This window comes from Colias philodice, chromosome 2, assembly GCF_061535455.1.
Source record: "Colias philodice isolate Cphi_HAF_F1 chromosome 2, ilColPhil1 Martin Lab GWU primary, whole genome shotgun sequence".
NCBI classification, from domain to species: Eukaryota; Metazoa; Arthropoda; class Insecta; order Lepidoptera; family Pieridae; genus Colias; species Colias philodice.
In genome coordinates this window covers 8007753-8020742 of record NC_143087.1, presented here as the reverse complement: position 1 = coordinate 8020742, position 12990 = coordinate 8007753, and the positions used below count along the sequence as shown (strand labels likewise).

At 31.9% G+C, this 12990-nt stretch overlaps 2 protein-coding genes and 1 long non-coding RNA gene across 4 annotated transcripts; 1 reads left to right on the top strand and 2 right to left on the bottom strand.

The window, feature by feature from the left end:
• Positions 1–4: 4 nt before the first annotated feature.
• On the bottom strand, positions 5–2572 carry LOC149490612 (uncharacterized protein C18orf63-like). 2 transcript variants are annotated; one of them, XM_089707167.1, is made up of 8 exons: positions 2359–2572; positions 2124–2262; positions 1620–1797; positions 1257–1353; positions 1071–1167; positions 851–985; positions 452–544; positions 5–110 (listed from the first exon to the last, which is right to left on the bottom strand). In XM_089707167.1, exons 1-8 carry the CDS (start codon positions 2493–2495, stop codon positions 30–32), a joined length of 957 nt encoding a protein of 318 aa, XP_089563293.1. In that variant the 5' UTR covers positions 2496–2572; the 3' UTR covers positions 5–29. The 2 variants fall into 2 exon arrangements, with proteins under 2 accessions (XP_089563293.1, XP_089563301.1); XM_089707175.1 differs by lacking the exon at positions 851–985.
• Positions 2573–3148: 576 nt separating this feature from the next.
• Positions 3149–5089, top strand: LOC149490611 (uncharacterized). The gene has a single exon (XM_089711046.1). The coding sequence runs from the start codon at positions 3370–3372 to the stop codon at positions 4813–4815; it is 1446 nt and encodes a 481-aa protein (XP_089567172.1). The 5' UTR covers positions 3149–3369; the 3' UTR covers positions 4816–5089.
• A 6922-nt stretch (positions 5090–12011) lies between these two features.
• LOC149490610 (uncharacterized) lies at positions 12012–12963 on the bottom strand. Its single transcript, XR_016317039.1, has 2 exons — positions 12642–12963; positions 12012–12202 (listed from the first exon to the last, which is right to left on the bottom strand). It is a non-coding gene; the product is annotated as an uncharacterized LOC149490610 (long non-coding RNA).
• Positions 12964–12990: the final 27 nt, after the last annotated feature.

The window sequence follows — 12990 nt, the reverse complement described above, 5'->3', positions numbered from 1 at the left end:
AAGTAATGTTTTATTTGTGAAAAATAAATTTACATTTTATTGGTTGTTTGCTGTGTTGGTGTGCATAAACTCACTGCTTGAGTTTCCATGAACTGCATTTCAACCTTTCCCTTAAAAAAAATCATTTATTATGTCCTTTTGGTATTGTGCTCATAAATAGGTAGTTACCTAGTTCAATATAAGATATTATTATACATTTTTTTATGTAAACATTTTTTTTCATTAAATTAATAAAATATACATACATACTAAATATGCTGTGAAGTGCAAGAATTAAGTTTATTTGCATAAAAAAATGTAACTCAATATATCTCAATGATGCAATTTAAATAATTGTGTAGTACGTTTTAAAGTATCTAATAATATAACTAATCTAATAAAACTTTTATTAGATTAGTTATATTATTAGATACTTAGGGTATATAATATGAGTATAGAGAAGACTACTTACTTCATCCTCGTTGTTTATAAAATTAATAGAAGTTCCCAGTATATACTGCATTTTGGTTTTCAAACAATTTACAAATTGCGCAAGTATAGATCTCTGAAATTAATAGGAAAATAATCGTGAGTTGGTAGGCGTACCTACACGTTCATTATAATTATTGTGTACTAAAGCAGTTTCACAAAGTATTTATTAACCTTTTTTAAATCGATAGAACGAATAATTTTTAAACACTTAACAAGTATTATTTATCGGAGATTTTTTTATATGCCCAATGCATGCATATATATTTATCTATATTCTATATATTGGTCATAATATTTTTGGGAATATCTGGTGAACTAATTTAAAATAGGTAGGTAGATATTTATTTTTTCTATATGTGTAATGTGTATATCTACTCACTTCAGAAGACTTAGGCACAGGTGTGATAATAGGAAAAGCTCTAACAAGACAAACATCGGGGTAAGTTAAAGGGTCGCCTCGCCAGAAGCGAACAGAATAACATGGCCGTTCTTCTTCAGGTAAACGATATCCATGCTGATTAAAACAAAATTCATGTCAATTTTATAGATAATATTTTGGATTATTCAATGAAATATGATAGAATAGGTGTTTTACATACTATATTTTTCCAATGTCGACGTAAATCCTTATAGCTTTTGAAGTCTCCAATTTTCGGAACATTTTCATAGTACTCCTCCACAATGGCTTTATTTAAACTATAATCGAGGTATAAAATATTTATAAAAATAAAATCCATTCTTCTTAATAAACATTGAATTGTGTAGGTAATAAAGGTATGTTTTACCTGGGTAGAACGCGAATCCATTCCCCGGGAAAGAATTTTTCCTTCGATCGCATGAGGTTTATTTTCACTGGTTTAAGCTCTAAATTTAAGACATTTGCTAAAAAAAATATTAAGGATGATTATTAACACAATATCTAAGATATGTGCTGTTATACATATACAGCAGTGAAGGTGAAAAAAATGTGGTTGCATGTTATCAATTCGAATATTTAAAAATAAGAAAAGACCCTATTAAATCTAAGAGGAAAGCTGGGTTACTCTCTTACAACTTACCTGCCTAGAGACAAAGATATTATACGTCATTGCCTAGATTTATCCTACCTATTGAATTTATGTAATTTGGTTAATTTGTAAGTGCCTTACCATTAATAGTCAGAATGCACTTTATTCCCTCTTGTGGACCAGATGTAGTTAAAAAACTTCTGTTATTTATAAAATAATTATAGCCTAACATATTCCAGAGAGGCGCAATTTTTGCTCCCATCGTGTAATAGAAACAAGTCTTATATATTTCGTCGTCTACGTTACGAATATCACCTTCCTATGAAAACAAGTTTACGTAGCACTGAGAACATAGCCCAACTAATTGTTATACATTCACTCATAAAAAATATTAATAATATTAGAAGTTCAGAAATTAATAATTATTATGAATCATTAGCAAAAAATAAATACATTTTTTGTGATTTACATATCACTTAAATCGTTATTTTTAAAATATTGAATTATTGATTAAGTACATATATGTACATAGTTCTGAAATGAACATATTAAAGTACCTACTTGAAATGGTTGTTTTAAATAAAATAAATTTATTTTTACACGATGATGTAAATATTTGAAGCAAAAAAAATAATAGATACCTACCTGAACTAAAGAAAATCTTAAAAATAAGGAATTTAAAAGATCATAGTCTTCGCCGCGACGAGGAAATATAATATGAACTTTTTTAATATCACTTTTATCAGGACTTGCTATAACAGATGAGTGAGAAAATATAATCATTCTGAAAGCGAAAGACAACATTGATGATAAAGCAGTTTTTGGACAAAATATCATTATTCTTAGTCAGTAATTTATACAATTAATTAAAAATAATTACCTGCATTTTAAAATTTTCCAGTGAAAATCTGATGGTGCTGAACGATCGTGTTTGTCTTTAATATTTGCAGTTGCTGTCACATAACCCAAACTTTTATAGTTTGAATTCAATATACGAATGTTGTAATATTTATCCATTTTATGACTTATAAAACTTAAAAATATATGTATAAAAGCTTTTATTTAGGTATAGGTTTTTGGCGCACAAACAATCTTCGGTACCTATATGATTAAATTACGCGCCAAAAAACCATATTATGGTGTGTCTACACCGAATTTCATTAAGAATTATTGGTTCAGACCACAGGTTCAGACAAAAGCTTACCAATATAATGCCAATATTTAGATATTGAATAGCTGTTTTTTTATAACACAGAAAATTATTGTAGAAAAGACTAGCCGAGTAAAATAATTATGAGTTCAATAGACGCCAGTTGTTTACTTTGTGTAAATGACAGTGTAAATATATAAAAAAAGTCATATTTTGGAATAAACATTGTTCTATATGGGAAAATAAAATAATTGAGTTTTCAGTTCACCTAAGATTTTTCTTCATCTTTGTATTTCTGGACTGTCTAAAGAACTTGGCACACATTTTTTCGGCAGTCGCGAGTGAACTTGGCTCCCATTTTTACATTTATGTTTTTGGTGGTATACATTGAGATACAATAAATGCTACCTATATTGGAACGTGAAACGTACCAGCAGGTTGCAAGTTCAGTGTTGAAAAAAAAATATATTCATAGAGTTAGCAATAACCTCATTAATGGAAAATCCCAACTGAAAAAGCGCGGGAACCTTCGAACGAAGCGGGTGTAATTTTAATTATTGAGCTTAAAATTATTAATTTAATATATGATCAGTGGAGTTTGGTTTTGTATATATAGTTTATAATTGTAGAATTGTATATATTTAATAAATTTTGTATAGTAGTGTTCGTATAGGTAAGTTTTTTTTAATATTTTATGTATAGTATGTAAAAACCAAAAATTCATAGGGTAAGATTCGGTAGATGAACGATCCGCCGGATCCTAATCCCCCAGGGCTGGGTACCCCCGGTCCTGAGGTAGCCAGTTATGTTACAATTTCAAATACATGTCTAGATAAAAATTTAGTTCTGGAGAGTACTCCAAAAAAAAGGCGTCTTAGAAGGAAAGAAAATAATGAATTAAATGAGCTAATGTTAACAGATAATACTTATGTTGATAATAGGCAAAATGAATCTAATATTCAACCTAAAATACTTGATACTAGTTCCATGCAAGATAGTCGATGTGAATATGTAGGTACAGATTCTTATCCTTACATTGTTCATGTTCAGCGAACTGAATCATCACCCGGGGATGGCTCCACATTGCACCCCATAACTTTCGGAAGGTTTTTAAAAAACAATAATATTAAGAATATTGTGTCTGGAAGTATAAAAAAAATAGGCAGAAACCGTTGCATAGTTGCATTTACTACAGCACAGGATGCAAATGATTTTATCAAAAATAAAAATTTAAGCTCATACAACCTTAATGCAAAAATTCCATTGTTTAATATCACTAGAATTGGTATTGTTAAGGGAATACCAACTGAATGGTCACCTGAAGAAATAAAAGAAAATGTGTCCACCCCAGTAGGCTGCGGTAAAATTATTAAAGTCAGGAGAATAAATTACAAAGTAAATGTTAACAGTACTGTATCTTGGAAGCCAACACAATCAGTTGTTTTAACATTTGATGGCCAAGTTTTACCCGAACGTGTGTATGTGTGTTATAACTCCCTACCAGTTAACCTATATATTTTCCCTACCATCCAATGCTATCAATGCTGTCGGTATGGTCATACTAAAAATATATGCCGATCTAAACCCAGGTGTTACAAGTGTGGCCAAGACCATTCCGGTGACACTTGTACAGTAGAAGAAGATTGTGCATCATGTTTATTGTGTTCAGGGTTTCATTATGCAATCAACAAAATCTGTCCAGAGTTTAAACGCCAAAAAGACATTAAAATTAGCATGGCTCAAAAAAACATTTCATATGGTGAGGCAAGTAAACTTTACCCACAAATATCAAAGTCGTATGGGGATGTATTAATATCTTCACCGGCTTATTCATCCCCAAACAGATTAAATGTAAACACTACAAATTCTTCTTACAAAAAAACTTATTTTTTGAAACCAAAATCGCCTCCGAAGATGAACAAGGGTTTTGACAAAATAGCTCACAATACAATTATCAGGGAAGCTCAGATACCTACGCCTGAAAATGGATGTGGTTATCAAGTTGCCCCTAATGATACTGAAACTTCCCAGATAATGGACATAATTACTTCCCTTATCAACACATTATTAAAGAATAACACCTTAAAACCGTCCAACGTTGCCACTTTATATAAATTAATTGATAGTATAAATAGTAATCATGGATTCCAAAATAATACAGTGGAACTGCAGAAGCGTAATACCTAAAAAGTCAGACCTAATTCACATAATTAATAAGCATAATCCTTTTTTAATCGCTCTAAATGAGACTTGGCTAAAACCAAATCTCTTTTTTCGCATTCCAGGCTATGTTTGTATTCGAGATGACAGAGTTGATGGGTATGGCGGTGCTGCCATACTTATTAAAAAGTCAATTCAATTTAAACGTCTAACATTACCAGCGCACAATAATAAATATGTAAATAGTGTTGGCATTAGCTTAAAAAATAATATTTCAATCATTTCAATATATATATCGTATAATTCAGCATCAACGTTTAATTATTTACAAAATTTAATGATATCAATTTCCACACCTTTATTGTTGCTTGGTGATTTCAATTCCCATCACCAATATTGGGGAAGTAGTATTACTACTAGTAGTGGTGAGCAACTTTTAGATATTATGGACATGCATAATTTATGTATACTTAACACAGGTGAACCAACGCGACGTACGCGAGCGAATGAAAATCTGAGTGCGGTAGATCTTTCTCTTTGTTCGCCAGGTTTAGCATCATCCATATCATGGCGTCCCTTGTCATCTTCATTCGGCAGTGATCACTTCCCGCTATTAATGTCAGTTCCCATAGGAAATACTAATAACACAACAAGAAAGCCACGGTTGAAGTACATATTGAACAATGCTAATTGGGATAAATTTAAAGAAAAGGTTGATCTACGTATTAAAGATCTACCTGAAAGTCAGGCAGGTAATGAAGAGATTTGTTCTGAATATTTAGCGAAAATATTGATTGAAGCTGCTGATGAAACTTTCCGGCATAAATCTGCTAAAAGTTTTAAAGTTCCTACCCCACCGTGGTGGGATAAAGAATGTAGTGATGCAGTTAAAGAAAGGAAGCGTATGGAAAGAATATATGAAAATGACATGTCTGATGTTAATTTTGAAAACCTCTCTCAAAATATTAACTTTACCCGATCACTTCTCAAAAAGAAAAAACAAGAAGGTTGGAAATCTTTTTGTTCGTCATTATCACCAGATACTTGCTCAAGTGAAGTGTGGAAAAACATCAGGCGTTTCCGATCTGCTTTCAGGGAACAAACATCCGTCATTTCTGAGGAATTAGCTCACAAATTTATGGATAATTTAGCTCCATCTACAGCGCCAGAGTACATTGGGAAAACATTACCTATTATCTCCCCTACAGACCACGATTATAGCTCTTTAATAGTATCTCCGTTTGTTTTAGAGGAACTTAAAGGAGTTCTTTCATGTGTTAAAGATTCCGCGCCGGGTATGGACGGGATTCCATATTCCTTTTTATCTCACCTGTCAGAAATTGGTCTAAAATATTATCTGGACCTCATAAATTTAATTATGAGTTCTGGGAACATTCCGCGATCCTGGAAATTACAAGAAATTATTCCTATTTTAAAGCCCAATAAATCTTCAAGTGACGTATCATCATATAGACCAGTGGCTTTATCATCTGTCCTTTGCAAAATTTCAGAGCATTTAATCAAAAATCGACTGGAGTGGTATTTAGAACACTATAATTTTTTATCAAATAGCCAATACGGATTTCGTAAGGCGAAAAGCGCCATTGATAACATCTCCATACTGACTTCTGATATTAATATTGCTTTTTCGGATAATCAACATGTTGTTGCTGCGTTTGTTGATATTCGCTCAGCATATGACAATGTGGTTATCACAATCCTACAGCAGAAACTTTTCAGACTTGGAATTCCTGACGCTTTGATTAATTTAATCATATGTTTATTAGAAGAGAGATATATTGTTTTGAATATTGATGAATCAGTCCATTTTCAGCGTACCATGAGTAAGGGTCTTCCTCAAGGGTCGGTCTTAAGTCCTCTATTATATAATATTTATACACATGATTTAGCTGATTCGTTTAATAATAGAATTAACACCCTTCAGTATGCTGATGATCTTGTATTATACACTATAGATTCTAGTTTAGATTCAGCTTGTATTTTTTTAAATAAAGGTCTCATCGAGCTTAAGGGCTGGCTAGATAAAAATGGATTAGATGTTTCTGTTGACAAAAGCGTCGCTCTGATTTTTACGAGATCGCGAATAGTTCCTAGGGTTGATATTAGTTTTGATGGGAAACGGATCCCACTCCAAAATCATACAAAATTTTTAGGCGTGGTCTTAGATAGCAAAATGTCTGGTACCTTTCACGTTGAGTACATATGCTCAAAATGTGAAAGTATACTTAATTTGTTGAGGTGTCTTTCCGGAGTTTGGTGGGGTGCCCACCCTTTTTGCATGAAATTGGTGTATAATGCTTTGATTCGCAGTATTCTAGATTATGGAACGTTTTTGTTAGAAAGCGGTAACGTAACGGCACTTAAGAAATTAGATCAAATCCAAGCTAAAGCGCTGCGCATTGTGTTAGGTGCAATGAAATCGAGCCCTATTAATGCCCTTCAGGTTGAATGTGGAGATCCCCCACTGAAGATCAGAAGGCAATATTTATCTGATAGATTTTTATTTCGTATAATACAATTCACCAACCATCCATTAATAAACAAGTTGAAAATTTTAAACGATCGGATACGTACATCTTCTTTCTGGAAAAATAAATCATTACCTTGTTTAATTATAAGTTACCGAAAACTCATTTCAATGTCATCTAGTATTTTTCAGTCCCCAGTTTTACCTCTGTATGCATATAATTTCAAGTGCCTTTTGATCAAACCAATTATACATTACAATATAGGAATCAATAAGAATGATATGAATTCAAATGCAAACTTTAGGTTTAATGTCGATAGGGAGTGGCGCAATTGGCATCATATTTTTACGGATGCATCTAAAACCTCGACTGATAGTTGTGTTGGAGTTGGTATATTACACGTTCAATTTAAGATTACACAAAAGATCAAGTTACCGCCGGAGTCTTCAGTCTTCACTGGGGAATGCTTTGGCCTACTAAAAGCAATAGAATATATAATATTAATGAAGCTACATAAATCTGTAATTTTTACTGATTCAATGAGTTCTCTGCAATGCTTAGATAAATATCCTTTCTATAATAAACCATTTTACCCTGTTATTTTTGAAATCAGAAATAAGTTAGCTGAATGCATTAACCTGGGATACTCGGTGACTTTTGCCTGGATTCCAAGTCATTGTGGAATCCAAGGAAACGATAGGGCTGACAGTTTGGCAAAGGATGCGGTGCAATGTGGAGATATGTATCCATACATTAATTACCCTCATGATCTTATGACATTACCGAAGCGATATCTCTTTGAAGCGTGGAATACGGTCTGGGCAGATACTGGGCAGTGTAAGGGAAGATATTATTATAAAATTCAACCGACAATACCAATAAAGCCTTGGTTCGTTGGTGTTGAAGCAAATAAATTAGTTGTATCTACAATAAGTCGCATGAGAATTGGACATATGTGTATTCCTAGCCATCTAGCCAGAATTGGCGTATTAAATACTGAAGTTTGCGAGTGTGGAGAGAGTGAGGGAAATATAGACCATATATTTTTCTCTTGCTCTTTATACGATCATTCTTCCTTTTATAATTCATTAATTTCCTCAAATGTTCCTCTTCCTACTCGTATGTCATATCTTTTAATGTATCCTAAAAAATATTTTAATAATATATCTATTTTTATATTTAAGAATAACGTCAAATTGTAAGGTTTATTATTTTCCATTTAATCTATTTAGTTTATGTAAAAAATATGTAATAATATAATGTAATTTGTATTGATTTTTCCTAACTCTTCTGATCACCTTGCCTTTCCTATCGTGGTCCTATCCTATTTTCCCGTGTATGGATTCCCTACCTTTTACTTGACACTGGCAAATAGTCATATCTTCTTGCCATTATAATAATAAAAAAAAAAAAAACCTCATTAATGTGTAAATAAAGTGGTATACATAATAATTGGTTGAAAAATATTTACGGTTATTTTAAGTAATTTGGATTTTGATTTTTTCATTAACATTTGTTTCAATGTTTCATCCATACTTATATTTATTTTTTTAACACAATTTGAATTAACTTTGATTATTTCGAAAAAACTACAATGAAACGAAAGCTTTAAAATTTTTTCCAACAATTAATAATTATTACTAACGATAAATCGATTGCACGTATCAATTCACGCGCATTACTTTTTCTAGTGCTCGATTGTGCGAAGCGTTGCTGTAGTTGGAACATTCAACGTTAAGCATTATGCCGCATAATGCGCTCTAGTGCTGTAATTGGAAAACGGGGAAAGTGTCTCCTCTATAGCAGTGGGGCGATGGCATTGCTTAATCTATGACTCACTAGCCGCCCCACGCCGCCGCGCTTGCAGCACAGATTTTGTTCGTGGTGTCTTCTCTATTCGTAGTAATCTCAGAGCAATAAACCTATAGCTCAGAGGAATAAACCTATAGAGTTCTTATATTGAGACAGAACAAAATACATATTTTCTAATCTACTTACTCTTAGTCAATAACAGCATAAGTCAGATTGAGATAGCGATAGAGTATCTGCACTGTCTTCAAACGTAGCGCGCCGGCTAAGTTTTGTTTGCCTTCCAGCTGGAGGTCTCGGTCCGTCAAGTGTTTTTAACGAAATATTTAGAAAATATAAAGTGTTTAGTGTTTCTTTTTATTTGTCAGTGTGCTTAAATGACTATTGTATGTTTAGCTACCGGCTATTACTAGTCGAATGGGAGTTTTGGATGAAAACAATGAAGAAATATCTTTCCATCGGTAAGTGATTTTCAGCAAATTGATAAATATTTATGTTCTAACCCTATTTGAAGGTTTTATCAAGCGCTTTTTTATAAGTTTATGTTGTAACTGTAACATTTACCCACTTTATGGGGTTGTGGAATACAAAAGAATTAAATAATTTTTAAAAAATGTCACAATATTATCACGTTTGGCATTTTGTTTACCACCGTAGTGTTGTAACACATCTAGCGTATATTATCGATTTATGACAAAAAATCTATTTCATATTAACGTTGATTTATTTATTTTGTTTCTTATATCAGATTTATATGTAGTTGTTGTAGCAAATAATAGATGTAAATTTTCTACAGCAGGAAAATAAAAAATACCACGTGGTTGTTTTATTTGACTTATCTGTTTAGTTTGTTGTTTCTCTTTTAGATTATTAATAAATTCATTTTTTTTTAGATTTCCAGAGCTAAATAAAAAATGGGTATAAAACATGAGACGTGTGGATTGGACGCCGTCGAAATTTGCTAGATTGTGTTCACTGCATTTCGAGCCTGCGTGTTATCAAGATGGATACTCTAGAAGAATTGTGCAATCTTACGCTTACGTTTTTTTTTTTGTTCCTTTAGATAATAAATACATTTGTGTGTGAGTGAATTTTTATTTGGAATTTTTTTTACACATTTAGGTACTTTAAATGTGTAACTATGTGAAAATTAAACGGTTGATTAAATGACAGTTCTCATAGATGAAAAACTACTATTGAAATACATACTTAATATACATGCGTTTTCAAAGAAAAACCCGCATAGTTCCCATTCCTGTGGGATTTACGGGATCAAAAGTAATTTTTCCAAATTTCATTGTAATCGGTTTAGTAGTATTCGCGTGAAAGAGTAACAAACATCCATCCTCACAAACTTTCGCTTTATTAGTAGGATGTAAGGAAAATGTTTTCTTTAAGACTGTCCTTTTATGAACTTGTTAAAATTCATGCTGACTGTGCCTTTCTCCTCACTCCATTAACTTTATTGATCTTTATTTTAAATTAGTTACATTTCAAGTTTTAAAATTTATTTTAAAATATACTTACTAGCTTTCCGCCCGCGTTTTTAAAGAAAATCCCGCACAGTTCCCGTTCACGTGGGATTTCCGGTATAAAACCTATCCTATGTGTGTATGTACAAAATTTCATTGTAATCGGTTCAGCAGTGAAAGAGAAAGTTATCCATTCTCGCATAATTTCGCATTTATTATATTCGTAGGATTAAACAAATAATGTATTCAACTGAAATTTATGATTAATTTTGTTTTTTTTTTATTATTTATTATTTCACGAAACCGTAAATGCAAAATGCATTCACGATTTTATCGATGGAAGCACATCCCATCACTATCACCTTCTATCTATCTAAATACGTACCTATAGTAAAAATGGTGCCATGACTATGTTGAAACGTAGCTTGTAGTCTATAGCTATCTCATTCTTTCATACGACGTTTTCTTTAGATAGAGAGAAACAAATATATGTAAATTGTATACGCTCGATACAAGTACTCTATAGGTTTATTCCTCTGAGACCTATAGAGTACTTGTATCGAGCGTATACAATTTACATATATTTGTTTCTCTCTATCTAAAGAAAACGTCGTATGAAAGAATGAGATAGCTATAGACTACAAGTACGTTTCAACATAGTCATGGCACCATTTTTACTATAGGTACGTATTTAGATAGATAGAAGGTGATAGTGATGGGATGTGCTTCAATCGATAAAATCGTGAATGCATTTTGCATTTACGGTTTCGTGAAATAATAAATAATAAAAAAAAACAAAATTAATCATTAATTTCAGTTGAATACATTATTTGTTTAATCCTACGAATATAATAAATGCGAAATTATGCGAGAATGGATAACTTTCTCTTTCACTGCTGAACCGATTACAATGAAATTTTGTACATACACACATAGGATAGGTTTTATACCGGAAATCCCACGTGAACGGGAACTGTGCGGGATTTTCTTTAAAAACGCGGGCGGAAAGCTAGTATATTTTAAAATAAATTTTAAAACTTGAAATGTAACTAATTTAAAATAAAGATGGAAATGATGATAAAGTTAAAGGAGTGAGGAGAAAGGCACAGTCAGCATGAATTTTAACAAGTTCATAAAAGGACAGTCTTAAAGAAAACATTTTCCTTACATCCTACTAATAAAGCGAAAGTTTGTGAGGATGGATGGTTGTTACTCTTTCACGCGAATACTACTAAACCGATTACAATGAAATTTGGAAAAATTACTTTTGATCCCGTAAATCCCACAGGAATGGGAACTATGCGGGTTTTTCTTTGAAAACGCATGTATATTAAGTATGTATTTCAATAGTAGTTTCTCATCTATGAGAACTGTCATTTAATCAACCGTTTAATTTTCACATAGTTACACATTTAAAGTAAATGTGTAAAAAAATTTCCAAATAAAAATTCACTCACACACAAATGTATTTATTATCTAAAGGAACAAAAAAAAACGTAAGCGTAAGATTGCACAATTCTTCTAGAGTATCCATCTTGATAACACGCAGGCTCGAAATGCAGTGAACACAATCTAGCAAATTTCGACGGCGTCCAATCTACACGTCTCATGTTTTATACCCATTTTTTATTTAGCTCTGGAAATCTAAAACAAAATGAATTTATTAATAATCTAAAAGAGAAACAACAAACTAAACAGATAAGTCAAATAAAACAACCACGTGGTATTTTTTATTTTCCTGCTGTAGAAATCACATTGTTTACATCTATTATTTGCAACAACAACTACATATAAATCTGATATAAGAAACAAAATAAATAAATCAACGTTAATATGAAATAGATTTTTTGTCATAAATCGATAATATACGCTAGATGTGTTACAACACTACGGTGGTAAACAAAATGCCAAACGTGATAATATTGTGACATTTTTTAAAAATTATTTAATTCTTTTGTATTCCACAACCCCATAAAGTGGGTAAATGTTACAGTTACAACATAAACTTATAAAAAAGCGCTTGGTAAAACCTTCAAATAGGGTTAGAACATAAATATTTATCAATTTGCTGAAAATCACTTACCGATGGAAAGATATTTTTTCATTGTTTTCATCCAAAACTCCCATTCGACTAGTAATAGCCGGTAGCTAAACATACAATAGTCATTTTAGCACACTGACAAATAAAAAGAAACACTATACACTTTATATTTTCTAAATATTTCGTTAAAAACACTTGACGCACTGAGCCCACCAGCTGGTTGGAAAACAAACTGACTGCCGGCGCGCTACGTTTGAAGACAGTGCAGATACTCTATCGCTATCTCAATCTGACTTATGCTGTTATTGACTAAGAGTAAGTAGATTAGAAAATATGTATTTTGTTCTGTCTCAATATAAGAACTCTATAGTAGGTTTATTGCTCTGAGGTA

Bases quoted from the DNA above. Each gene is read 5' to 3' on its own strand.
- LOC149490612 (XM_089707167.1), bottom strand. From the start codon at position 2,495: ATGGATAAATATTACAACATTCGTATATTGAATTCAAACTATAAAAGT. The intron at 1,798-2,123 runs GTAGGTATCTAT...TTGTTTTCATAG, and splicing joins TAAGATTTTCTTTAGTTCAG to GAAGGTGATATTCGTAACGT. The intron at 111-451 runs GTAAGTAGTCTT...ATTTTTTTTAAG, and splicing joins TTATAAACAACGAGGATGAA to GGAAAGGTTGAAATGCAGTT.
- LOC149490611 (XM_089711046.1), top strand. From the start codon at position 3,370: ATGAACGATCCGCCGGATCCTAATCCCCCAGGGCTGGGTACCCCCGGT.